Source organism: Phaseolus vulgaris, chromosome 9 (genome assembly GCF_051622355.1).
Source record: "Phaseolus vulgaris cultivar YP4 chromosome 9, ASM5162235v1, whole genome shotgun sequence".
Classification (NCBI taxonomy): domain Eukaryota; kingdom Viridiplantae; phylum Streptophyta; class Magnoliopsida; order Fabales; family Fabaceae; genus Phaseolus; species Phaseolus vulgaris.
This window is the reverse complement of record NC_143506.1, coordinates 15357045-15384495: the sequence shown is the minus strand read 5'-3', so window position 1 is coordinate 15384495 and position 27451 is coordinate 15357045. Positions and strand designations below refer to the sequence as shown.

The 27451-nt window shown below is 31.2% G+C and overlaps 3 protein-coding genes across 4 annotated transcripts; 2 read left to right on the top strand and 1 right to left on the bottom strand.

The window, feature by feature from the left end:
• The first annotated feature begins 1442 nt into the window (after positions 1-1442).
• Positions 1443-4157, top strand: LOC137821764 ((S)-coclaurine N-methyltransferase). The gene is made up of 8 exons (XM_068626510.2): positions 1443-1781; positions 1994-2102; positions 2471-2695; positions 2861-2960; positions 3041-3151; positions 3297-3380; positions 3598-3656; positions 3781-4157. The coding sequence occupies exons 1-8, from the start codon at positions 1595-1597 to the stop codon at positions 3971-3973; spliced, it is 1068 nt and encodes a 355-aa protein (XP_068482611.1). The 5' UTR covers positions 1443-1594; the 3' UTR covers positions 3974-4157.
• Positions 4158-5961: 1804 nt separating this feature from the next.
• On the bottom strand, positions 5962-10149 carry LOC137821721 (nuclear speckle RNA-binding protein B). The gene is made up of 6 exons (XM_068626455.2): positions 9911-10149; positions 9091-9188; positions 8749-9007; positions 8299-8360; positions 7054-7135; positions 5962-6418 (listed from the first exon to the last, which is right to left on the bottom strand). Exons 1-6 carry the CDS (start codon positions 9957-9959, stop codon positions 6312-6314), a joined length of 657 nt encoding a protein of 218 aa, XP_068482556.1. The 5' UTR covers positions 9960-10149; the 3' UTR covers positions 5962-6311.
• Positions 10150-15862: 5713 nt separating this feature from the next.
• On the top strand, positions 15863-26743 carry LOC137820018 (AGC (cAMP-dependent, cGMP-dependent and protein kinase C) kinase family protein). Of its 2 annotated transcripts, XM_068623786.2 has the most exons (12): positions 16049-16708; positions 19110-19284; positions 19442-19525; positions 19791-20032; positions 20170-20413; positions 21011-21090; positions 21270-21354; positions 22226-22357; positions 22459-22572; positions 24081-24128; positions 25763-25847; positions 26222-26743. In XM_068623786.2, exons 1-12 carry the CDS (start codon positions 16566-16568, stop codon positions 26311-26313), a joined length of 1524 nt encoding a protein of 507 aa, XP_068479887.1. In that variant the 5' UTR covers positions 16049-16565; the 3' UTR covers positions 26314-26743. The 2 variants fall into 2 exon arrangements, with proteins under 2 accessions (XP_090151098.1, XP_068479887.1); XM_090294972.1 differs by lacking the exon at positions 25763-25847 and having other exon boundaries at positions 15863-16708.
• Positions 26744-27451: the final 708 nt, after the last annotated feature.

Below are 27451 nucleotides of genomic sequence, written 5' to 3'. Positions count from 1 at the left end.
TTTTGAAAACCTAGTTTATATTGCTTATTGCTTTTCATTGAAAAATCTAAATTTTATTTAGAAATAAAATTAAAGGAACTTAGTTATGTGTTTAAATGAATTTTTAGATATATTTGGATTGTTTTTGAAAATATAAATTATGATGTGATTGATTGGTGTATTGATGTGCTACATGAGGTATGGAATGATATGAAAGTGTGATTAAAACATAGTATTTTCAGGAAAGGAAATATCGTGTTAAGATTGTTATCAGGGTGTATTGATATGTCATGTCCCGATCCAATGAGACGATCCTGACTTTACTAATATAACGAAATCACATAAATGAAGTTATTCAGTTGGTGAGAGTCGATGGAGGTTCATATGACTTTGTTTGAGGTTTGAAATATAATATGTTCTTTCGAGTCATATGTATTTACTTTATGATGCGAGATGATGAGATATTGAGATGTTTATGTGCATGATTGTGCAGTATGACAGGTGCAAGTCTCAGAATTCTAATTTCAATACACGAGTCTTCTGGAAGTATAATCAAGTGTCAATGTGTTGTGAGTCCGTAGGAGTATGACATGTGAAAGATGAATTTTAATAGACACTTGATGGTTTGAGAAAATGTATGAGACTTGATGAATCATGTTTATTAATTTGAAATTGAAATTATATAAAAAAATATATATAGCTAGCTTACTCTTTGCTTTGTTTTGTGGTTGTTTTTTTAATCTGAGATAATCGTTTATTTACACGGGAACATATGATGTTACGGATGATAGAACTCTTTAGTGAAAAGTTGGAGGATGAAAATGTTTATTTTATTTTTGAATATTTTGTTTTAAACCTTTGTATATATGAAAGGGGATATATAGGAAATTGATTTTGAGACCATAATTTTATTATGTTTGTTTTTTATTGGAGAAATTGATTATAATACATAAGTGATTTCCAAACTAAAACAATTTTAAATAACTTTTATATTCGTTGAATAGTTTTCTAAAGTATTATCATGATGTCGAAATTTATATAACATAACAAACTAAACTAAAAAGTATTAAGAGTGAGGTTACATCGTAAAATACACAAAATAAATAAATAAAGACATAATTTATCTCTTAAATTAGTCTTCTCAGTTTTTTAGTTAAATAATTTTCGAAATTCTTTATTTGCATAGTTCAGAAATTATATAACATAATAAATTAATCACAATCTAGTTTTTCATTATATTTAAAACCATAATATCATTTTATAAGAGAACTTCAATCCTAAATAAATAAGTACCACTATACTTATTTCAGTTCCCTATTATGTAACTATAATAATAAATGAAAATTAATGTTTATAACTGACTTTTTGTATTATTGTTTTATAACTTTAATGCAAATTTTAATAACCGTTATAATAATAATTTTTACTTATTTTATATTATCATTGAGAAATGGGCAGAAATTGGAAAATGACAAAAAGGAAAGAAAGAAAGAAGAGTAGAGGAAAATGGAAAGTCACATAATAAGTGGAAGAAGATAAGACACAGTAGGAGAATTGTGGAACTGTAGGCGTTCTTGCTTCTGCACTAAAGGTTCCCTTGCGCGCGTGGGCTTCCATGGAAGGGATGATGCAGCTTGCATATGGCGCTACGGTGAAGCTCATGCTGTCTGCACTCGAGCGTAACCTGCTCCCTGACGCCGTCACCAGGAGACTCACGCGCGTCCTTTTGGCTACTCGCCTTCGCTCTTCTTCCAACACATCCTCAGATCTTCAGCTTTCACACCTCCTACATTTCGCACATTGTATTATTTCTTACCTTCTCAGTTTCTCTCGTTGCGATTATAACTACTTTCTCCATAATCATTCACTAGAACTCTCTAGGAATCAAAAAAGGAAGAATAACGAAACATTATCTTGCAACGTGTTAATGTAATTATCTGCTTTTATAGTTCTTTTGATTTTGTCCAGTGAGTGAACAGTTTGACCATGAATTTCATGTCTCGTGCTCTTTCAGCTTTACAAGAGATGCCGATAGCAATCAACACTGAGAAGGCGAAATCTCAACATTATGAATTACCAACAGCTTTCTTCAAGCTCGTCCTTGGAAGCAATCTCAAATACAGGTACTTCTAAGATGAATTTGTTGTCGTTTGGTAATTTTACCTTAAAAGTTCCTTTGATTTTTATGCTATTAGCAGATATTGTTCCTGTTTCTTTGATTTCTGTTTTCGATTTTTTTTTTTTTTTTTAAGTTGATGTCTCAGTCTCTCCACATATAGCACTGTTGAGGTAGGATCTCAAAATAGAAGCAGACGATGAGAAAATATCTTTTAACTGAAAGTCATTTTCTGTTGCAAAATGAATATACGAGGGATTTAAGTTGTTGACAAAATAAATTACTGACAAGTATGTGTGCATGAAAGAAAAATGGTAAAATACGCTCACAACCTTATGGCTAATATAACATTCCCAAATGCATGAACTGATGCAGCTGTTGCTATTTCTCTTCTGCCTCAATGACGCTGGAAGATGCTGAAGAAGCAATGTTGAAACTGTACTGCGAGAGATCAAACCTCAAAGATGGTCACACAGTACTTGATGTGGGATGTGGTTGGGGATCGCTGGCTTTATACATTGCCAAGAACTACACTAACTGCAGAGTTACAGGAATCTGCAATTCAACAACTCAAAAGGCTTATATTGAGGAGAAGTGCCGGTATGCTGCTTGATATCCCATTGTTTGCTTTAAAGCCTTATGCATTGCCATATGGCTCACAAAAATCTTATTAAACAGATGAGATAGGTGGAACCGATATTGAGCTTGCTAATTAAATAAATATTGCATGATGGTCAAAATCACACTCTTCTTCTCTCTTGTCAGAGATCTTCAGCTGCAAAATATGAATATTATAGTTGCTGATATTAGCACGTTTGAAATGGAGGCTTCTTATGACAGAATATTTTCCATAGAAATGTTTGAGGTTAGAATTTGTGAATAAATAATTAGGGTCAAACACACGTTTTTTCTTGTATTTTAGAGTCAGCTTTGACCTTGATGCAGCATATGAAGAACTACAAAGAGCTTCTCAAGAAGATATCCAAATGGATGAAAGAGGATAGCCTTTTATTTGTGCATTACTTCTGCCACAAAGCATTTGCCTACCACTTTGAGGTGAACCCAATACAACACCATTAAACAACTTGGCCATTATGATCTGTTGGTTGTTATATTAGTCAATGCATTAACAAAACTAGTGACTTTTCAACATTTCATAGATATAATTCATTTACCTACTACTGGCGACTTCTTCATGCAGGACAAAAATGAAGATGACTGGATTACAAGATACTTCTTTTCTGGAGGAACTATGCCGTCAGCAAATCTACTTCTTTATTTTCAAGTAAGTTTTCTATGCTTCTTGTGCCAGCTTTGTTATTAACTGATGGTATTTCTGAATCCCATCAAATGTTGCCTTGTGTTATATGAAGGAAAAAAAAAATCTCTTTAAATGAAAAGATGGAAAAAGAAAGAAGTACCCGCTATACTTTTGTTTAACACTTTTATATCAGGTCCAGAATTTGCTCACCTGTAACTGTCTTCTTTGGTGATGTATGTAGGATGATGTTACGGTCATCAACCATTGGCTAGTAAATGGAAAACACTACTCACAAACCAGGTTAGATCAACTTGACTGTTCAATGATTTTAAGCAATCCTGTCATATTCCACAGATAGTTGATCTGTTTACAAAGCAAGTTCGAACTGTATCACTTCTGAAAAAAAAATGAATATTTGTTGCAGTGAAGAATGGCTCAAAAGAATGGACCAGAGAATGACTTACATCAAGCCAATTATGCAATCGACCTATGGCAATGATTCAGCTACCAAGTGGACTGCCTATTGGAGAACATTCTTCATATCTGTAGCGGAACTTTTCGGATACAATAACGGTGAAGAATGGATGGTTGCACACTTTCTTTTCAAAAAGAAATAAAATAAGCCAAAACCTAATATTTTAATTTGACTGTTTAAGAATGGCTTCCAAACCTATTTAACTATTTGTCCTAACTAGTCAGGACAAAGGAACTTGCCAATGGAAGTTGCAATTTCAATAATGTTGTGTACTTAATTAACTCTAAACATAATTAATCTTATAAAATTTATTTAATATGATAAAATGTCACATGGTGATATTTTTATTCAATGTACTCTTCCATATTAAAACTATCGACTCGTGCATCAAATTATATTTATAAATAATTTAATATTGTATAAAATTATATTTATAAATAATTTAATATTGTATGAAATTATATTTATAAATAATTTAATATTGTATGAAATTATATTTATAAGTAATTCGATATTGAGTTTCTATTTTTTTTATTCTCTGAAGTACATTTTAAGATAATATTTTTTAAATTATTTTAGTTATATATTATATAACTTATCATTTTATTCAATGTAAAATTTTATATTTACATTTTTCTCAAACGATACTTTTCTCTAAGCTTAGCAACACCATCGATATTTAATATTCTAAAGCAATAGTTTTTGTCAACATGATTCTGGTATAGTTCTTAACTTACATTAATGGAATACTCACTTGACATGCACATTTTGAAAACATATTTAGATTTAGAACAAAGAAAATTTTCAATACAAATAATCTTTCTTACATGATCTATTTTCAATTTTATTATACTCATATTAACATATTATCAAGTTAAACCATGAACTTTGATGCGATATATTTAAAATACAACGAAGATAAAATACAATGGAATTTCTTCATTAGTACATAATGCATAAGTAAATTTGATCACATTTGATCAAAATCTTAACACATTAAATTTGCAAGTTTTTCTTTATTTTTATGTAAATATGAGATTTATATTCATGTTTGTAATCCAACAATCACCTTTAATGATGACAAAAAAAATGTGTATGCAGATATATGCGATATTACATTTATAATTGATACTAAACATATGCTTATATAGTTTACTTTTAATGGATAAATATTGGTACGGTGTGTATTTTACTCATTTTTTAAGAGGACAAAATAATGTCCATCCTATGAAGTTGTCTTCCTTGCTATTTCATATGTTTTGATCTCCTCAAGCAAAATCCTTTTCATATCCATCAATATTCAATCATAGACAATGTTTTCATTACTTTTAATGTATGTAACTCCATAATTTTTTTAATTTCAAAAATACCTTTTGATAAAAAGTGTTAGGATTTGTTTTCTCCAGTTTCAATTTGTATAATATAAATGAATTCTACAATTTTCAGAATACAATATTTTTATTTTTTAAATTGTATAGTTAAAAAAATATTTTTGAATCTAGAAAATAATTTTTAAATTTTACAATTAAAAATATAATTTTATATTATAAATTTTAAAATTTTAAAAATATTTTCAAATCTAGAAAATATCTTTCAAATTAGGCTTTTTCATAAAAAGTATGGAGAAAAAATGTCCAGAGATGCCAAAAGAAAACATCTACTTCAAAACATGTGTATTATCAATAGTTCACATCAATAAAATCCATAGTTTAAATCAAAAAAAGTTTTAATACAAAGAATCTTCAATCACACAGACTCAGTTTTTAAATTCAAAATATCCATATACCTAGGTTCATTTTTTATTGTTATATAATCACATGAACAAATAATCACTTTAAATTAATTATTTCAATACCACTTATTGAGAAATTGAGGAGATACAACATTAAAAAGATCGTCATCAGTAAAGTACAACAGTGTATGGAACTTCATATTCACAATTGTTCTTTTACCGTCTATTTCTAAACATATTTCATATTATAGGATGTGTCACGATTAGGCCAAGTGTAATTTCATGTTTCTTTTTGTCTAGAGAGTTCAATTTACATATAGTGACCAAAAATACTTATTTTACCATTGGCTACTGTGCCAACTTCGAACTATTAGTATTATTTTCACAAGTCATGACCATAGTTACAACCCCCTTCTTGGGCATAAAAGATTAAAATGAGCAGCCAAATACATGAAGTTCAAGCATTGTCAGATATAAGAGGGTAAAAACTCAAATGTACAAGCCACGGCCTTAATCCGGTGATTGGAGAGGCTTACTGATGATAGGGGATAATGAAAATTCTATCAACATATTTTAGATTAAAATTGTCCTGTTGCCAGACTTCTTGCTCCCATATCCTATATTCAACAGCCAGGCAGATCTAACCTATAATTCGGAGTATAAAAGTGAATGTCTCTATCTGATAGAGTTCATCTGAGCACCATCAAGATATATTATCACCCAAGAAATTAATGTCCAGCCGTGAGTATCATGCTGTTAAGCTGTTGCCATGTTCAGACGGTAGACGAAATGGGAAGTGCGCAAACTGTATTTTTAGGGTTGGCGAGTCAGGCAATTTATCATCAAACTTGTACCCTGCATCAAGTTTTACCATTGAGTATACAACCCACACACATACATATGTTGTTTAAGGACCTTTTAATTTAAATTTCAAATTGACAATTTCCAACCAAAGGCTAAGTTTACATGGAGTAGTACACCTTCTTACAAACATTGTACATTTAGATTTATATTTAATATATGAATACATGGAATATGAGAAATTTACTTATAATATTCAACTTTTTTTAGAGGGGTGTGTGTTTCTAATAAGAATAAATTATATAAAAAAAATAGCTTTTGTTGACATCCAAAGCAGAGAAGCTGTTTCTGGTGAAAACACAATTCACATACAATAGACTTAGTTACAACATAAATTGTTACATATCTAAACTGTCAAGTCATTATGATATTTAAGATTATTCTTTATTCGTTACAAGTCTGGTTGAGTAAGTGCTTAGTAAGTTATAATTGGGTTAGTACTGATACTTTAATTAGGATATTGGCATAAATAAATGTTAGTGCTCTCTATTTTGATCCACAACCCACCGTAGAATCAGAGATTCCATATTATTCAATAGCCTACTTTCATATTTCACTTTTTCGATAACATCCTCAGGACTGTGCATAGATATAAAACATAATTATATGCAATCCAGAAAAAAAATTACCTTGCAGGGCTTCCAGGGCAGTGAGAGCACATTTGGAGTCAAGAAACTCCACAAAACACAAAGTCACAGCCTTGTCACCGCTCTGCAGCATCCCGATCATTTAAAAACGATTCATTATTCATAATAAATGAAGCACAACGAAATAGCGTAGGTTAACACTCTACAGTTAATATATCTACCTACCAAAGCTAATGTATTACTAACAAGGTAGTCAAACTCAAGATTGTATTATTCAGACTGGAAAGGAGACACTGAATTGTAAATCGGGGAATCGTAACGTGATGCATAAGATTCTACAATATAAAAATCATATGCATATGACATAGCATATATAAGAAAGGGGAAATTCCATATAGCACAGCTGATACTTAAGTAAGCTTAAATTTATAATGTTAGATTAATAACCATAAAAAAGTCAACAACTAAACTCCATACAGAACTCATAATTCCAAGTCAAAAATGAAAAACAAAGCAAGTTAAAATACTGCAGTGGTGCCTGGTGACTACTACTCCTAGTCAAAACACAAAACATGAACACCTAGACTAGACCTCTAATAGATCATCCAAATTAAAATCATAATCACTCAAGAGATCCTCATTTCCACCATCTAGTAAGATGAACCAGTGAAATCAGAAAGAGAACCCGTGAACCACAGCTAAAGAGGCAGAGGAACCAAACAGAGAGTCAGTCCAATTCTAAAACATGGTGGAGAAGAGCTCTGGTCAAAATGGTCCTTGCAAAAGTTTTAGGGTTTGGGTTAGAGAGGAGGCAGAGTTTGTGCGAGAGGTTGATGAAGTGATGCCACTGAAGGTATTGGTGCTACAGAAAAGTTGGTTTTGGGGCTTGGATATTGAGCTTAGGTTTTCAGAAGGCCAAAACTAAAAAAACAGAGAGAGAAACTGGACCAAACTCTGAAAGTTGGCACACAAAAACTTGATCCACACAAACTCATGAAACAGGCCAATTCCACCGTTTTACAATTCCACACTATGAGTCTACCGATTTTGCTCTGCAAAGATTTTAAGTATGGACAAACTCGTCAAGGCATAGCAGAAGTGTAGAATCGTGCAATTCTATAAATTTTGACTACCATGATTATTAACTAGAGGAATATTGCAACAAGTATAATAATCATGACCTTATATGCATTTGTTCTCTTTCCTGGACAAGACAATTAAAGTAGATTGTATATTATTGAAATATTCTAAAATAAACAACATGAAATTCTTAATTAACACACTTACACGTCTAGGCTCCTTGTGAACAACTCTGATATCCTTATAGCCAATAAAGGGGCGGAAAAGATCTATGGGCATGGGTCAAGGCTTCATATAAACATTACAACAAAATACAACGTATATTGGAAATGTATCTTGGAGGAAGAGAGAAAGAAGGGCAATATTTTCATTTTTAAATTAAGAGTTATCTAGTGTTTACAAAACCAATAGAATTTTCACCTCCCTTCTTTTTCTCTTCAAAATTTCACTCCCAAGCATACCCTTAAAGTTATTTTGGACACCAAGTGATTTAATCTCCATATGCTATTAAACTTACAAGGCAAATTACAATCTCGTATAGTAAATCCAGTACAGTTAATTTCAAAATACTTTGTTCCTATTCGTTATTGCTATGCCAGGAACAAAAGGCAATATGCAAATGCACACAGGCAGACATATATAAGCCACAAAGGATACGCCCAACTTCCCTTCTGGTGCAGTTATTTGGAAGTCCACCAACAAACAGAATGTTGGAGTCTGCTGCGGGCAGGCCATCGTAACTGCTTTTAGATGACGCTCTTTTACTGTTTACATCAGAAACACCATGACTAATACCTAGTGGTGCCATATCTCGTTTTTTAGTCAGCTCAGGATCTGCGAGAGGTGAATAACCCTTAACAGGCTCAGAATGAACCCTAGATCCCAAAGTATCATCAGCACTATAAAACAAGCCTATCTGCGGAAACAATCAAAATTAAAAATGAAAATCCATCCCACATGGTCACATAACAACTCAAAGTAGTATTATAAAGCTTTTACGTCTCTCTGCAGGTAATCTGATCCAATACCCCGCAATTCAGTGGAATTTGAAGGCTCCGTTGGAATATAACCAGCGAAGCTGGTCCTCCCAATGCTTGCTGACAGAACCAAAACAATGGTCAAAACATAATCATTATTTTCCGTAATAAGAGGTTAAAGTATTTATTTCATAGGTATAGTTTTCTCATTTTAAGTTCTAGTTCCTGTGTAAAAATTGTAAGACCTTTAGTCCTTACACAGTTTCTGCCATATTTTAACACCACAAAAAAAAAAGCTTTTACAGCGGATTTATAAGTTGATCTGACTATACCATCTAAGAAACAAAATTTTGCTTCTAGGTTTAAGTTCATTCATTTTATGGTTATCCAAACATGCACTCTAGACCATCAAAAAGTTTTCTCTCTTCAGTTTTACAGCAGTTTTAAACCATCAAAATATTCTAGTGTTTTGAATGGGGATCAAAATAACTTTTATATCATGGACTAAAACCCAGAGTTTTCTTGTATCAAAACTAACACTTAAAATGGAGACAATTGTAAGGAGTAAGGCAATGGTTTAACCTTTGAAGAAACAGAGTCTAATTACTGGTGCGCCCGTTTTCTATAATAACTCATTTAGGGTTTAGTGTTGAAGAATAAAAGTAATTGTTGAAACTTTAAGAAACTAACAGAACAGCTACTATGAATCCAGTGGTTAAAACATGTGAAACTGGTTTGGTTTTGTAGTTCTATACGTGTTTGTGCGACGAAAAAGGAATTAAAAATTAGAAATGGACAAGATTATTTGGGATTTTGTAAAAGCAGGGAATATCAGTGAGTACCTCCGTCCGCGGCTGCCGGAGCACCATACGAGTAGTAGGGATCCGCCATGAACACTCGCTCCTCTCTCTTTGGCCACAGTCGAAAGAAAGAAAGAAATGTGAATAAAGTAAAGGGAACAGACACTCCCTTGCGAGTGTTAACAGTTATCTAATTTTCTTCTTTATTATCTATAAACAAATTATTATAATTATTTTTTATTACGTATAAAAATTAGTAGGATGGAATATTATACATTTCTGGTTGGTACTAAATGCAAAAGTAATAGATAAGTAGTTCAAATTAACAAATTGGAACATTATCTGAATTTATTTAAAACAAATAAAAAAAGTTTTAAAATAGTAGTTTAGGTTTTAAATAAAAAAAATGAATAATTTTGATTGAGAATTAAAATTCAAATTTGCTCGAAAATAAACCTAACACTCCAAATAATTATAAACTTTTTATATATACAATAATATATTATTACGTGAAAAATAGTTCATTATTGAAACAATATCGAAAAAAGAACTATATATAAACTCTATATTTGTAGACATAAATATAATTATTACTTACTTTATAATATGGTCTATTCATATAATTCATAAGTTATAAATCAAATCATAATTCAGTAACAGTATACAGAGTGCAGATAATTCAAACTTTTCATGAATAGGAATTTTTCAATAACCACATATTAATAATTTCAATTCATATGTTAAAAGTGTATTAATACATTAAAATATAGATTTAGTTCATATGTTCAAAGTATATTTAAGAAGTAATGTGGAGACCTCTTAGAAACTACAAATTTACATTTTAAAATATTTTTTTATTAAAAAGTAAATTTTAAATTTAACTCAATATTATAAAATTGTGTTGAGATGATGAAAATCTGTATATGAAACTATATATTATAGATAATTCGATAACAAATATATAAGTAAATATACTAAATTCTCATTATTATAAATTACTTTAAAATCATATTAATAGGTAAAATTTAAATTTTATTTTATTTTATAAAACTTTTCTATTATGAAATATTGTTATTTCTAATATAAGATATGTAACAATTTTTTTTTTTTCAATGACTTGATGAAAAATTGTCTCTTTTTTTTTTTAATAATGTAAGGATTTAGAAAATTCCTTTAGAGTAGAAGTAATATATTTTAAATGACTCCTGAATAATTTTAAATAAAAGGGCATATAAATAGAAATTTAATAGAATTTTGTTTTATATGGCTAACTTAACCTGTTATTTGGTTGTGTTGTTTCTCTAATTGTGATGATCGTGTATTTACACGGGAAGATTGCAGGTAATAGAGCTCCTTAGTGAGCAGCAGAAGGATTAGATAGATTTAAATTGAATTTTATTTTTAAACTTTTTGGATGTATATATTAAATCCCTATGAAGAGAGATATATTTTTAAGATACAAATATGAGAAAACTACATATGTTCATATGAGAAAACAAAAGTTCTCTCGTATTTTTATTACTAAAAAATAATTATATGTAATAAATTAAAACAATTTCAAAATTCATCCGGAACCTATTTCTACCTATTCAAAAATTCTCAACATGTTTAAAATGTGGAGTTATAAACATCTATTATCTTGATTTCATGTTCTTAGCATTTCAATTCAAAATGACCATTCAAAGTTTAATACACCATTCAATAATATTAAAGTATCAATCCATACATAATAACTAAATAAAATTAAAATTAAATATAACTATTTTTTTATCAAAGTTTAATTGTGATTTTTCTATTCCAACTATGATTCTCATAAAATCTCCGTAATTTATGACAACTCTAATATCTTAAAGTCTTAGTATAACACAAGTAAATAAAACCAAATTTTGGTCAATAGTCAAATTAGAGAAATCATTCTTATCAATTAACTTGACAACTAACTATATAATAGTAGAAAACAGTATTAAAATAATTAAAAACAAAAAAAATATTATTTTAAAGTGACATTTATTATAACGAAAATTGAGTAATCTACACAAAGGCTTGTTTGCTTCAAAGGATGTACTCTTCACGATGATGAAAGTGCAATGATATTCTTTGTTTTGATCTGCTGATGTACGCGGAAGAGGAAGAGAGGATCACTGTGAATATTACTTTCCTTACTTATTCTCATATTGCAAAGAACCTTGAAGAAAGCCACGTAAGCAAGTGTATTTTTTCCATTTTAGCCTTTTTTTTTGTCTTTGCGTAAAAGTAGAAGATTACTTAATATATAACATAATATAATATAAATAAAATAATATTAAAATTATCTAAATATAAATATTAATTATTACAATAAATTTAACCAACACAAATATTTAATGATATTATTAATAAAATATAATTTTAAAATAATGATAATAAATATAAATTAAATAAAATTATTAAATAATAGTATTATTAATAATAATTTTTTTTTATATCAAATATTTAATAATAATTATTTATTATTAATAATAAATAAAATTATAATATAATAAAATTAGATATAGTTATTTATATAAATAAATAAATTATTTTTTTAAAATATAAAAAAAGTTGTAATTTTAAGTTTTCATTAATTAAAAAATTAAAATTTCAATCATACTCATCATGTCACTTACAAATTTATTATTTTTATGAAAAAAAATTATGTGTTAATGATAAAAAATTCGTGTTTTTGTTTAAATAATTATTCAATGGTATTGGAAATAATTACAAAATTTTAATTAACTCAAATTTATGCAAAAATACTTCATATTTTATTATTAAAATATTTTTAAATATAAGGATAAATTTGTAAACTTACATTTTACACATTTAAAAAAAATCAAAATTTCCTCACAACCATTCTATCACTCACAAATTCCAATAAACTTTTCTCACACATCCACTCTAACATACATAAATCCAAACAACTTCATTTTGTTCACACTTTTTTCTCACATCCACTCCCTCAAATCCTCACACATTCACTCCTTAATCCAAACACAACCTTAAGTTATAATTTTAAAAGAATTGAAAGATGAAATGAGAAACTAGAAAAGAAGGACGGAGGAGAAAAATAGTTTTTTATAAAAAAAATTATGTTAAACAGAGAAAAAGAGTTTAAGTATGGGTAAGAATGAAAAAATAAATCTGCCAAGAGTTTTATAATAAATATATTATAAAGATTTTAAAAAAGAGAAAAAATTAATTTTTTAGATTAATATTATAAAAAATGCAAACCAAATAATAAAAACACAAGTTTACTATACTATTTTTTATTTTCTTATGACATTAGTAACTATATTATAAAAAATAAATAATTTTCTTGTACATTTTACTTTGGGATATATGCTTATCATCGTTACCGGAAAAAAAAAAACCAACAATAAAACAAAATGTGCAAGTGACTATTCAGCTATAGACCTTGCATTTTAGGTTTAAATAATTGGATTCAATTATGTTAATCTGGTTTAACCATTTAAAGTGAAAATGATAAAATTAAGATAGTTAATTTTATAAAAGTTATGTGAAAAAAGTTTCTCAGATATGAAATTCTGTTTTTACTATATAGAATGTATTTTTGTTTTCTAAATAAGATCACTGTTTCAATTATCTTGCTAACATAATTTATTTGTATTTTAAAGAATATCTTATAGATAATTTGAGAAAACAGATTAAAGTAATAAAATATTACTATTAAAGATCAGTTTAGCTCACTGTGCGATACTTCTTATCTTATTTTATAAATTTTCTTAAATAATGTTATAAAAATAATTAAAATTCGAAAATAGCTCGATGAAAGCAATTAATAATTACATAAACAAGTGAGTAAACTTTTAACACAAACAATACGAAGTCAAATATTTTTTTTTTTTACTTTTTTTTCTTTTACATATTTTATTCTAGATTAATAATGTAGAATGGTCCACCCATGTGCTAGATGACTGTGTATATAAATATTAAAAATATTTTTTTAAAATGACTGTGCATATGTTTGTACCACCAATCTTAAAATAATTTACTGTGTTTGTTAATTTAAAATACAAATTATTACTGTTACCTTTTAGGCTCAGAAAAATACTAAAAAAAGTGAAAATAAAGGTAATTTTGGTAAAAAAAATAATAAAAAATAAAAAATATTTTATATAAAAAGCTAACTTTTTTTATTGTTATTATAATTATTACAAAAAACATAAATATTTGTTATAATTATTTTTTAAATAAAAAATATTTACAACATAATTATATATATAACTTAAATAATTATTTTTTATCAAACTAAAAATCTATTTATTAGTTTCTTTTGTGGTTATTATTTTACTCCAATGATTTACTTTTTTTTTCAATACTTTTATATTAATATCTTTTATTATAATTTTTGTATTATGCTTTCGGAATATTATTAAGGATAAAATAAAATAATAATTTGTACCTAATATATAAGAAAATATTATTATTTATATAGATTATAAAAGAATCAAACAAAAAAAAAAGAACATGATTACCTTTTCAGTTTTAATAATAAATAATAAATTTTATTTTATAATAACAATTTTCTTCTTTATCAATATAAGATTAAATTGGGTTTTCATTATTCACTTTCTTTTATGCTTTGTTTACAAAAACATTTATAGACTAACTAATATATTCTCAAATCTTTGAATTTTCTTTGCTATTCTTTCTCAAATAAAATCTCTTATCAATTTCTCTCTCTCACTTTTTTTATAAACATAACAAGTTTTACCATTATCCTTCTTTTTACAGTACCATTGTAGTTGCTATGTTCCTTTATCAGATTTGAATTTGACATTAATAAAGAATATACAATGTCCATTAGTTTATATGTTTTGTACAAGTTTGATCAATTAGTTTGGTTTAAAACACACATTTTTTCAAATACATATAACATTTTATAAAATTTCAAGTTTAACTTATTTATTCGTTTTAAATATGCTTAAAAGAACATAATATATTCAATAATTTATTTAGAAAATAAAATCTTTAAAAAAATATAAATTATTTTGTTATAAATTTACAAGTTTGGAATTTTTAATATCATGTTTTAACAATTTAAAAATTAATAAATATATAAATTTAAAAAATTGAATATAATGATAATAAATAGAATAATTATTTTTATGATTATTTTAATAAATTGATTACTTCAAAAGGTTTGTTTAATGAAGTAAAGTTTAATTTTTAATAAGTAGATTCCTATAAAAAAATTAATTATATCTTTTTATGGAAATTCCTTATCTAACTTGAGTTTGATGTAAAATAGATCATACACTCACATTCAACTAACTTATTATCAAGATTTTATATTGGACATTGTTTTAGTACACAACACATCAGTAATATTTCTCAACCACAGCCTATAATAACAAAAAAAATCTTTAAGGTGCAAACATGTTCAAAGCGTTTTGTTTTTCTTGAATTTTTATTATATCTCAAAACACAATCCTAATTATAATTATTAAAATAACTCGATTATCTATCCCTTATGTTAGATTTTGGTAATAATTTAATAATGCTTTGAAATGCATTTAATATGTTTGCTTCTTTTATAATCAAAGGATTTATAAGGCATATAGGGTGTGTGTCATATTAAGAAATAAATTAATATCTAGTGTTAAAATATTAATTTGATGATGCTTATCAAATTATTTTTACAAGGTTAAAAAGAATTTAAAAGTTGTCTAACTAAACTCCAATAACTATCTATTTGTTTTGGACCTTGCCCTAGTGATGGGTACATAAATAATTTTTTTTCAACAAATATTATATATATATATATAATATGTAAGGATAAATAAATAATTATTTAAAATATAAATAAATTGGTGGATTCATTGGAAGGTGCGAGTGGAGGTGAAACGGGGAAGTTTATTATTATGGAAAAAGAAGAAAAGAAAAACAGATAGAATAAGAGTGTGACAACTCATATCCAGTGATGAAAATGCATGCATAGGGCGAAAGCTCACTGAACACAACCACATCGCACTGCACCTTAACCCATAACACAACACCACCACCCAATAACACTGCATAGAATTTAATTAAAAGAGACGTCTCAAGCAAGGAGAGTGGGTGTCACGACCCAATCAACGCAAGTCACACTGGGCCCCACTCCTTGTTGTTCTCATGTACTAAAATCACCAAATTTCATTTATGATAGTGACAGCGACGCCCTCTCCTACCACATCGCAGAGTGTTCCACACGCTCCTTCTCCAGCGCGTCACGCCCTCCGCGCAACACACTTTTCCATTAATCTATTCCAGGCCTGGTTCCCCTGCGCCGCGACGCACGCTCCTCCGCCTGCGTCATGGAACAGGATTTTGCCACGTAATCTCTACTAGGAGCGCTCTGGTCAGGATGCGAGGGAGGTGCAGGGATTAGGATGGGGAGGTGTGCGGAGGAGCTTATTTCGTGCCTTTTTCTTTAATGCATCTTTGCCATCATCTCCTCGTTGTTGCAATAAATAAGAGCTCCAGGGTGTTTTGTAGAGAGAGGAAGTGCGTGTGTTGAGGGTAGAGAGAGAGAAAAGGTTGAGAAGAATCAGATAGGTTAGATTTATATTATATAGATATAATAAAGAATAGATACACTTGGAGTTGGAGTTACACATTATTCTCTCTCTCTCACTCACACTCAGAGTGCTAGACAACGCTCACAGCGGGGAGAGAGATGGAGGATCTCGAGGAGGAAGAGAAGGTAGCGGAGGAGGTGTTGGGGTCAAGCCTGACCATGGAGAGGGTGGCGGCGGCGAAGAAGTTCATTGAGAATCATTATAGGGCTCAGATGAAGAACATCCAAGAGAGGAAGGAGAGGTACCGAAATTGTTGATTATTCAATTTTCTTATATTTTTTCCAGCTACTTTCGAACGTCCGTGTTTAGGGAACTTAGTCCTTTCGTTGAAATCGAGCCCAATGCTAATTCGGGTTAGATCTTATAATTTAATCGAGCCCAATCGAGCCCAATCCTTTTTCAGCTTCTCATGCCTTCGTAGCTGAGGTAATCTAGGTGTGAATCACTGTATTTGGGCTTCGTTCGCCCATAGTTGATAATTGCTCAATTTAACGGTTCTTGTGTGATTCTGTTTGGTTTGACTAATGATTTTTAAAGTAATCCATAATTGCACACTCCATTTGCTTTGTTTGGAAGTTCTGGTTCTTGAGTTGAAGTTAATGCATAGAGTATTTGATACACAGTAATCAATTCGTCCACATAGTTGGCGTGAGACTCAATGGGTTTTATTTTGTCTTCCACCGTATAGAAGCTTGGGTCTCTTAGTTTAAGTAAATGCCATGGTGTATGATCTAGGCTGTTCTTCATGACCCCAACTTCAATTGCCCAATTCCTGTCTTAATAAGTTGCCGAGAGTACACATGTGACATGGAAGCTTAAATCTTACAGTGAGGAAGGAGAAACCCAAGTACATCTTGGAGGATCACCACACTCCTCAACTTCATATCTGTATTCTTTGGTTTGATATTTATTGTCAAGCTGTGAATCTATAAATTAACTACCTTCTCCTTTTATGGTTAGACAACTAGGACCGAAAATTTTCTCTCTTTTGTTCTTTTTCACCTTTTGCCATCTTGTGGTCACAAATCATAATTTAGCTATATTTGTTAATGTCTGAGTAAGGTTTATACAATCAACCCTGATCTACAAAAATATGGGTCAGACTAGATTGATCGCATTAACTTAAAAGACATAAGAAAGTTGGTACTATACCGATATAGGAGAGGTATTAATATTTTCTGCACAATTCCTAAAGCTAATTTTGGCTTTTCCCTTCATCCTTATTATTTTGTTTACACAGCACATTCCTCTGTAATCTCTAAATCTCATTGGTTTCCTAACTTCATGTCTTGTTCTGCTCTTAGCAATTGAAATCTCTTCCTCAGTTTGTTGTTGAGTTCACTCATTGCTCTGATCTGCCATGTCAGCATATTGGTCAGTGCTAGAATGAACATATCATAATCATACGACCTTTTCATATACCAGTTGGGTTTGGCAGCTTCTCAGCCACATTTTTCTAATGTTCACATTGAATCACTAGATTACACGGACTACTATTTTATTTCTACCAAATGCGTCTTTCCATTTTCATGCGATGTGATAAGCATGGCAAACAGCCACAAAAGCACCTGATGTGGTAATTTGATGGCAGGGACCAACTTAAATGGGAGCTAAAGGACAATATTGATGCAATGAAAAGACATGGCTACTAAATAGGAACAAACATATGTCTCTTCCTCTTAGAATCATAAGCTAGGATAATGATACCTTTAAACTGATTGAGCATTCTGGTCTCTGTTAATAAATGATTTGCCTGCTCTTTTTATGGTTAGACAACTTGAACTGTGCATGTTGTTTATTGTGATTTTTTACTTTTTACCTTCTCTTGGTCATAGATAATAATTTAGCTATATTTGTTAATGTCTTGAGTAAGATTATACAATCAACCCTGATTTACAAATATACGGGCAAGCTTAGATTGACTGCATTATTAAAAGGACTCAAGATAACTAATCTCATAATCATACAACCTTTTCACAGATTTTTTTTTTAATTTATATAAATGGGTGTGTTTTCATTTTCATACCATTTATTAAGCATAGCAAACAGCCACACAAGCACCTCATTTGGTTCGATGCCAAGTGACCAAATTATGGAGCCTGAAAGTAAAGGACAACATTGATGCAATCATAAGGCTTTGTTGGAATAAAAGTGTCTCAAACTACTTTGAATCATAAACGAGGACAATGATATGTTTATACTATAGATTGACTATTTGGGTCTCTGCGAATAATTAAGTTATTTGCTTTGGAATTATCTTCAACACCATGGATGAAATAACTGTGTATTTCTTTCAATTTTTTGCTTTGAAAGGTATGTCACTATAACATGATGCCTGTGTAGCCATTAATGAACGAAATCATAATATTTAATGGCTTGACAATATGAGGTATTCGTCACCTTGTTTGATATGACATCATAATTTGGCCTAATCTGGTCACAGTGAAACAACCTAATGCATGCTCTTCCTTTTTGTGAGTTTCATCTGAAAAAGGAAACAGTTGAAGATGCTAAAGTGTATCTTGGCCTCTGTTCTAGTGGCCATGCTTACTTCTTTTCATAAAACAGTCTCTAGTATGGTGTAAATATCTTGTTCATATTTTGTTTTGGAGTTGCTGACACTGACAATTTTTTTATTCAAGGCGTTGGGTGTTAGAAAGAAAATTAGCATCTTCGGATGTGCCAAATGAGGAGCGGATCAACCTTATCAAAGATTTAGAGAGGAAGGAGACTGAATATATGCGATTGAAAAGGCACAAGATTTGTGTTAATGATTTTGAACTTTTGACCATCATTGGAAGGGGGGCTTTTGGGGAGGTCAGTACTGCCCTGGCATGCATTTTTGTGCATGAAAGGGTTTTAGGTGGATAATATGCAATATATTATTATTGTGTTGTTTGCAAATGGAAACTTTCTTTGTGCTGACTGCTTACTATGTAACGGTTTTATTTTATGCTAACTTGTTCAATTACAGGTCAGACTGTGTCGTGAGAAGAAATCTGGAAATATTTATGCTATGAAAAAGCTGAAGAAATCTGAAATGCTTAGGAGAGGCCAGGTGGGAAATATACAATGTTCTGAGTAGAACAAAACGTAAAAATGACTAATGGATGCATAGTCCGGATGTAAATAACAGACTTGACATGTAATTTAGTGTTCTATATAGTCCTTTAAAGTTCTGTTGTGGCTGAAATGTATTATTCCAATATTAATGGGTTATACTGTCTCCATTTAGGAAGGATCACCCATGTTAGTGGATGACTAAATGTCTTGAAGAATGCTTATTTGCTATTTTATTTACATGAGCTCCATTTATTTTACAGGTGGAACATGTTAGAGCTGAGAGGAACTTGCTGGCTGAAGTTGCCAGTCATTGCATTGTGAAACTTTACTACTCATTTCAGGATGCTGAGTACTTGTATTTGATTATGGAGTATCTACCTGGGGGTGACATTATGACTTTGCTGATGAGGGAAGACACCTTAAGTGAAAATGTTGCTAGATTTTATATTGCACAAAGTGTTCTGGCCATAGAATCTATTCACAAGCACAATTACATTCACAGGTTCAGTTTGGCCCTGCTCTTAAAGATGTTAGCTTAATTTGTTATATCTGGGGTGATGGTTTATAGGGTGCTGAAATGGATTGTTTTTACATGCTAAGCAAATCTATTAATGTTGTCAATCATCATCTATTTTTCAGAGATATTAAACCTGATAACCTACTTCTGGATAAAAATGGTCACATGAAGCTCTCTGATTTTGGTCTCTGTAAGCCTCTCGATTGTATTGCCTTGTCTACACTGCATGAAAATCAGACCATGGATGATGAAACTTTGGCAGAGCCAATGGATGTTGATGGATGTTTGCGAGATGCAGACAATCGGAGCAGCTGGAGAAGTCCACGTGAACAGCTTCAACATTGGCAGATGAACAGGAGGAAGTTGGTATGCTTTAGTTATTTAAACCCAAGAAGATATGTTCATAGAGATGATTCAAGCTTTCTTATATCACGCTCATGTCTGTGTCATTGGTTTCATAGTCTGGGTTTGGATTCTGTGGTCTAAATCAAAACCTGCATTGATATTGGAAGATTCATTTTCTTTAATTGAATGATACAAAAGTAAAGAGAGGTAGGATTTAAACATTTGTGTCTTTTTTTTGGAGGGTGGGGGGATAAAATTATTGAAAGTTCTTTAAGGAAAAAATGTCTTTGTAGGGTCCTAACTCCAAGCTTTTATATTTTGAATTATGAAAATGGGGAGGTTTTAATATTTTTAAGCTTTGGTCCTGTCTCAATTGTAGTATGACTCTGTCCCTATGTGCAGTCTTATTGTATGGTTTGAGGATGGTGTAACTTGGGCTACAATGCAATTATTCTCTTCAATAAGATCTTAGATCTTGATCACGGTTGTTATTGAATCCATTGCACATGAATTATGCTTTTCAATTGCATGATCTACAATTGCTATTGCCCTTATTCAAATTTTTCTGAAACAAGAAAGCCTTTCAGTTTACTCTGTTCCCTTTTTTCTCGTTGCTAGGCATTTTCAACGGTGGGGACACCAGACTACATTGCTCCTGAAGTACTTCTGAAAAAAGGCTATGGGATGGAATGTGACTGGTTAGTTCTTACCTGAAGTATTTCTGTTTTAGACATTGTAAACTTATCAGCGGGGAAGATTGCTGCTCTTTTTTGTTGTATTTAATCTAGGCTGTAATTCTGTCGAGAGTGGAGTAACTCTTTTGGCTGGTCAAAATTTGAAATTTGTACAATTTTTAATTGGCTTGATCATATGGCAGGTGGTCACTGGGAGCAATAATGTATGAAATGCTGGTTGGTTACCCTCCATTTTACTCCGATGACCCAATAACCACATGCAGAAAGGTACCAATCTTAATTGGTTTAAAGATTTCTCATTATAAAATAATAAATGGTTGCATCTCATTTGTAGTTTAATCTGATGGGGACTTGACACTCTGAGCCATTTCCTATTGTTACTGCTTGTATTCTTAACTCAATTATTCTACTGCTTTTCTGTATCCTCTAATGAAATCCTGGAAAAGCCAAGGGAGGCAGGCAGTTTAAGCTTATGTATGAATTGGCACTGTTTCCTGTTGTTAGTACAAGTATTCTTTGAGACTCAAATATTTTATCCCCTCCCTCTTTTCCTCTCGATAAACATGACAACTAATAAAAAACGGGGATAGGTGGCTAAAAGTCTGGTGTGGTGATAGTTGTTTCGTCCCAAGGTCAGGGACGCTGTTCAATCATTTCAGTTAAGCACTTTAGCCAATCCTCATTTGCACAATTTATTAATTTAAACAATATTCAAAATTAGCTAAGATAGGACATCAAGGTATTCTTGGATGGAGATGGGACTGAGAGATTAGTTTATTTATTTTTGAATTAAAAGTTACCTGTTGGAGATGTAATAAAACTATTTACGTGCTTGCACTAATAATAACTCAAAGCTTTTGGGAAATGTGATTTTTAACATGGTAAAAGATCATTTGCACGATCTGGAGTTTGATTTTAAACAAGTTGTTGATCTTAGCCAACTGCATTCTTTTAAATAGTAGTTACGCTCAAGGTAAGTCTGTGTCTCAAGCGCTGTCCGCTCTTCTGTGAGGGAAAATGTAAGAGAAGTAATTAAACCATTTGTGTGTATTTTATGCCTTTTAGTTATTTTACCCTGAGTCGGTGTTCCAAGATTATGTTCTTTTTGGTTGGCACTAAATTCACTAATTTTTTTCAGATTGTTCACTGGAGAAATCATTTAAGATTTCCAGAAGATACCCAGTTAACACTTGAGGCCAAGGATCTAGTTTATAGGTTGCTGTGTGATGTTGATCATAGGTTAGGTACTCGAGGGGCCCAGGAAATAAAGGTAAGGTGTTCATTTTCTTTTAATTATTATAATATTGCTGCAATGCTGTGTCAGCCTCTTTTTTTTTTTCCTGTCATACTTAATATTAATGTATATACCAGACTCATCCTTGGTTCAATGGTGTGGAGTGGGATAAACTGTATGAAATGGAGGCAGCATTTAAACCTCAAGTTAACGGGGAGCTGGATACCCAAAACTTCATGAAGTTTGATGAGGTATACAATAGGAACTCATCACGCTATATCCACATTATTTCTTATTTTGTATATTCTCTTACAGAAGAACTGCTCCGAACTGTTGGAAAACTGCAAATATCTAATTTAGCTTATAATCATTTGAAAATTGTTGCTTCAATATTACCAGCGATTAGGGGTTTAAGTGGGTTGCACTCAACCTGTGAACCCACCTAATCCAATCCAATCCTATTTCACTTTTATGAGTTGAGTTGGGTTGTATTGTTTTAGTGCACCCAATTAGAATTGGGTTGGGTAATAAGTTTGTTTGAGATCCCATATCGAATTGGAATCAGGCTAGATTATAATATATAAGTTGGGTGTATTCCTTACTTTACAAACCGATTTTGTGAGGTTGAGTTAGGTATGAACCCACCTACTAAGATGGTATCAGAATCATTCAGAGTCTATTCTAGTAAAGTTTATTAGGGGTTATTGTGCCACTTATTATTGGGCTTTTGTTGGACCACCCATAAATATCTAATCCCACCCTCGAGATGTTCATTCTTGGTGTGAGTGAGTGTGTTAGAGATCTCACATCGACTTAGGATAATGTTAGATTATAATATATAAATAGGGTGCACTCATCACCTTACAAGCCAATTTTGTGAGGTTGAGTTACGCATAAACACAATTACTAAAATGGTATCAAAACCATTTAGAGTCTATCATAGTCGAATTCTTTGGCGATGTTATGTCACTGTTATCGGACTCCTATTAGACCACTCATAAATATATAATTTCGCGGAATGTTCATTCCTGAGTGTGAGGGAGTGTGTTGGAAACATCAAATATTAAGAAAACATTAAAAAGATTTATTTTGACGTTTTTTCTTTTCTTAAAAGGTGATAATTTTTTTAAGATTACCCAATCCGTACCTAGTCCTCCAGCCCAATTATAATAGGGTTAGGTTCATCTGGGTTAAATAAAATAAAGTTAAACTCAATCTAACCCAATTAAATTTAATTGGGTTGAGTCGAAAATGAGATTAAATTCATTCCAGTCCAGACTACTTCCACTCCAACCAGCGTAACAAAGTTTCTGTTGTTAAATCTAGATTTGTCTTGGTTATATATTTCTAAATTTTAGTACTTTTCATGGCCAATATGGAACTTTTAAAATAAAAAAGGTAAATTCCTCTCTCCCCACCCGGGATCTGATAATTGCTAAAAGCTAGGATTGTACAATATGTGGAAGCTTGTGAGAATCTTTGTACTAAAAGTGAAGCTTTAGCAATCATGGACAGTTAATATCTTGGATGTATTTTCCCTTCAATCTTTCCACTTCTATCATGTGAGAATCTTTGTACTAAAAGTGAAGCCTTACCAATCATGGGTAGTTCTTGGATGTATTTTCCCTTCAATCTTTCCACTTCAATGACATTTTTTTTACTTATTCTTGATTGCGTATAATGCCCATGTTTATGTTTTGTAATTGGCTGTTGAAAAGCCTTCAAGATTTTCTCATTGTATTCTTTGGGGAATTGTCAGGTGGATCCACCAACAGCTGCAAGAAGTGGGTCTGGATCCTCACGAAAGGTACACTTGTTTGGATTAGTTTTTTTTTACGTAATTTTCTTCACTAAAATATGTCACTTTCAATTGTTGTATGTAAAGACATGTTAAGGACTTGTTTGGGTAATTTGTCCATAAATACTTTTAGGAGAAGAAAAAAATTAAACAAACTTCTCCATAAACTCAAATAGTTTATGTATGAGTTAAAAATTACCTTTTAGAAAAGCTAATATGGGAGAGCTTGTATAACTTAGCATACACATGGGCTAATTTTAACTTATGAAAAAACTCATTTAATTTATTCTTCTTACTTCTCTAGTAGAAATGTTTATTCAAACATACCTTAATTGTATTGCAATTATCTCAAATATAGTTGTTTGGATCGCACTTTAAGGTTTTGATTAGAAAATGTTTTGAACTTCTAGCAAATCCTAACGCACGTGTGGAAAAAGAAAATGATAAAAAATATATTATGCAAGTGTCAGATTCTTGCTCCATGGTTGTCATGCTTCCTCGATAGTCAATTTGGTTTCACTGATTTGTGATACTTTTTCAGTACCGATTCTGATAACAGTGAAAAGTGAGAACGAGTTTTGAAAATAATTTATTTATTGTTCATTGTTCTTTAATGTCAAAACTATAAGATGACAAGTATCTTTAATATCTTGATTAGAATTAAATTAATCAACAGTTCTTCTCTGTTTGTTTTCTTTTTAATCTTTCGTTTCTTTGATGTTAGTTACAGTGGCGGTCAACTGTTCCTCTCTAGTGTCACTACCCATATTCTCATCTTCCTCTCCTTGGTTAAACACCTTATTTGCAAGGTATGGGACTTGCATCCCACACTGAAAGTACGAGATTCTAGTGTAAGGTCTTAGGCTTTCCGACTACAGAGCTAGGTATTGTGATTGCGGTTCTCCGAAGATTCTTATTAATTGGTATTAGAGTCTTTCACCATGTCTCTCAACTGCAAACAAGCAGAGCGGGTCATGCATGACACTGACATTTTAGTGTTTGTCTTGGACTAATCATGGACTAGTGCCAGCCCATATAATAGGGCTGGGGAATGTGGGGGGATGTTAGGAACCAATTCCATAGGCTTTATGATCTCTTAATACTGTAGTTAGCTTTTGCTGTGTGGTTCTCTTCTCTCTCATGATTCTTATAAGCATGATTTGAACTCAAGTCCTTAAAGTGACTACAAAATACTTCACAGTTGTTTCAGCTGGCATCTCATCAATTTGTTTTGCCCTTGTGTTTTACTGTTTATGACAGGACTACAAGAAGTCTTTATTTGATTATTCTGGTTCATAGTTGGAGAGTATTTCTCAGACTTCAATAGCTAATTTTTTACGCTATTAACAAAAATAATTTTTAATATAATTTTAAGGTGATTATTATAACAGTAAACGAACTACTATACATTATTATTCTTCGATTGGATGACAAAATAAAGGTCTTTCCACTGTCAGTGCACTGATTATTTATTCTTCTTCCGTCCTTTTCTTTTAGTATGTAAGATGTATTCATCAAGTATGACATTCAATAAATTGTTAACTTGCGTATTTTTTGTTTCAACGTATCTGTCATACACCTTGCTATCATAGTTAGACAAAATGGCATAATTTAATGTTTCAACTTCCACCTAATTCCTACAGATGCTAACTACCAAAGATCTAAGCTTCGTTGGTTACACTTACAAGAACTTCGATGCTGTAAAAGAAGGGCTTCGTCAATCTTTTGGTATGTCTAGTGATTACGTTTTGTGGGCATGAGAACAATTCCTAGTTATTTTCTTGCAAGGTCCTTGTCTTCTTTCTTAATGTACGTGTGCATATCGAGCTGAATTTTCGTAATCATTTCTAAGTAGTTTTAACTGTTGAACATGCTGGGTCAAACTAGTTGTAGTGTTCCTGAATACTACGCTGACATAGGATATAGGGATCAAAACGGTATTGCATGAAGGACCCAAGGACGAACACTGGTGAAAAAAAAGAGTTTAGAAGCACTGAATTGAGTCTGGCATGAAACAATTTGAACGAAACTCAAAGAGGAGCTGGACCAACCCAGCAGTTAAATGAAGTTGACTACATTAATGATCTAATAATTATTTGCAGGTGATTCCATGCAAGATTATGCTTCTAAACGAGCAGCTGAAGAAACAAGTTTGCAAATGCTTGCGTCTTCTGGAGATCCCATGTTACCATAACTTTGTGCAAATTGAAGTCCACCGTGTTGAGTTTTTGTGTACTTGCTTTGGCTTTAAATATTGGCCAAGAACATGTAATATGGAACCTTAATTCCTATGCCATTTGCAAGAACAGTGTGTACAGCAAGTAGTTGAACCGCATTGTCAAAGCTTGTAGGGCAAACACCGTGTGTGTATTTGAATTTTCAACTTAGGAACTGAGAGTTGTGCCATTGAGTGCTCCTGTCCTGGCTGCCCAGGTTGGCTGTGGAAGACTTGCCTTCTCTAGTGGCAGTTGCTGGTTAAATGTTAGTTATGGACACTTGCTGAGGAAACCATTAAAGCATCCTGAAAATTATTCGATGTGATGTGTACATTTATTGGAAGATAGCAAACATTAAACTATTAAAACAAAGACAATGCACGGGGATGGATCGTGGTATCGTCTTTAGCTTCTCGGTTGCTTGCCCTTTTACCTTTATCAATTTTATGTGGAAAACTGCACTTAGTGACGTCTACCTCAATTGTCCTACTCACTGGCTAATGCTTCAATTGAATGAATAGGACCAACATTTTGTTAATCTCTTACACCCCACTAAGGCCAACCATTTTCTGCTCTCTTTATCCCTTCTCATTAATTCTCTTTTTCTTTTCTATTTTACGTTTTTTTGGTGGTTAAGAAAGGAGATACATTATTCAAGCTAATCTTATCAGCTTCACCATAATTGTCTTCAAATACTTGTGTCTTTATCTAAAAAGGTGAGGATTTGATAGTTTAAATTGATTTTATGAGAAAAATGTTTCTAATTCAATTGTATGCCTTTTATTTTTTAATTAATTCCTGTTGTTTAATCGTATATCAATTTTAGTGTTATATTATAGGAATGAAAAACAAAAGTTTAAATACATGGAATGTTTTATATTACATCTTGATAGAAGTTGATATGGAATGAAAAAAAAATATATTTTGACTATGTGCCTGTGTATTAATTAATTCGTGGATGACTAATGTAATGGTGGATTGTGGGACCCTGATTTCATTGGTGGGACACCCCTTTCAAATAACACAAAAACAAACACATTATATATGACGAAAAGTCTAGTGTCTCATCTTTTTGTGATGATCACTTTCCAATGAAAATGTCCAAAGGCTATTTTT

What these genes read in the sequence shown, in the direction of transcription:
- LOC137821764 (XM_068626510.2), top strand. Translation starts at nt 1,595, where the DNA reads ATGGAAGGGATGATGCAGCTTGCATATGGCGCTACGGTGAAGCTCATG. An exon ending in CATTTGCCTACCACTTTGAG is followed by an intron (nt 3,152 to 3,296) that starts GTGAACCCAATA and finishes TTCTTCATGCAG; the next exon opens with GACAAAAATGAAGATGACTG. An exon ending in AAACACTACTCACAAACCAG is followed by an intron (nt 3,657 to 3,780) that starts GTTAGATCAACT and finishes TATTTGTTGCAG; the next exon opens with TGAAGAATGGCTCAAAAGAA.
- LOC137821721 (XM_068626455.2), bottom strand. Translation starts at nt 9,959, where the DNA reads ATGGCGGATCCCTACTACTCGTATGGTGCTCCGGCAGCCGCGGACGGA. An exon ending in TCCGGCAGCCGCGGACGGAG is followed by an intron (nt 9,189 to 9,910) that starts GTACTCACTGAT and finishes TGGTTCTGTCAG; the next exon opens with CAAGCATTGGGAGGACCAGC. An exon ending in CAGATTACCTGCAGAGAGAC is followed by an intron (nt 9,008 to 9,090) that starts GTAAAAGCTTTA and finishes TTGTTTCCGCAG; the next exon opens with ATAGGCTTGTTTTATAGTGC.
- LOC137820018 (XM_090294972.1), top strand. Translation starts at nt 16,566, where the DNA reads ATGGAGGATCTCGAGGAGGAAGAGAAGGTAGCGGAGGAGGTGTTGGGG. An exon ending in ATCCAAGAGAGGAAGGAGAG is followed by an intron (nt 16,709 to 19,109) that starts GTACCGAAATTG and finishes TTTTTATTCAAG; the next exon opens with GCGTTGGGTGTTAGAAAGAA. An exon ending in GGTCTGGATCCTCACGAAAG is followed by an intron (nt 24,129 to 26,221) that starts GTACACTTGTTT and finishes AATTATTTGCAG; the next exon opens with GTGATTCCATGCAAGATTAT.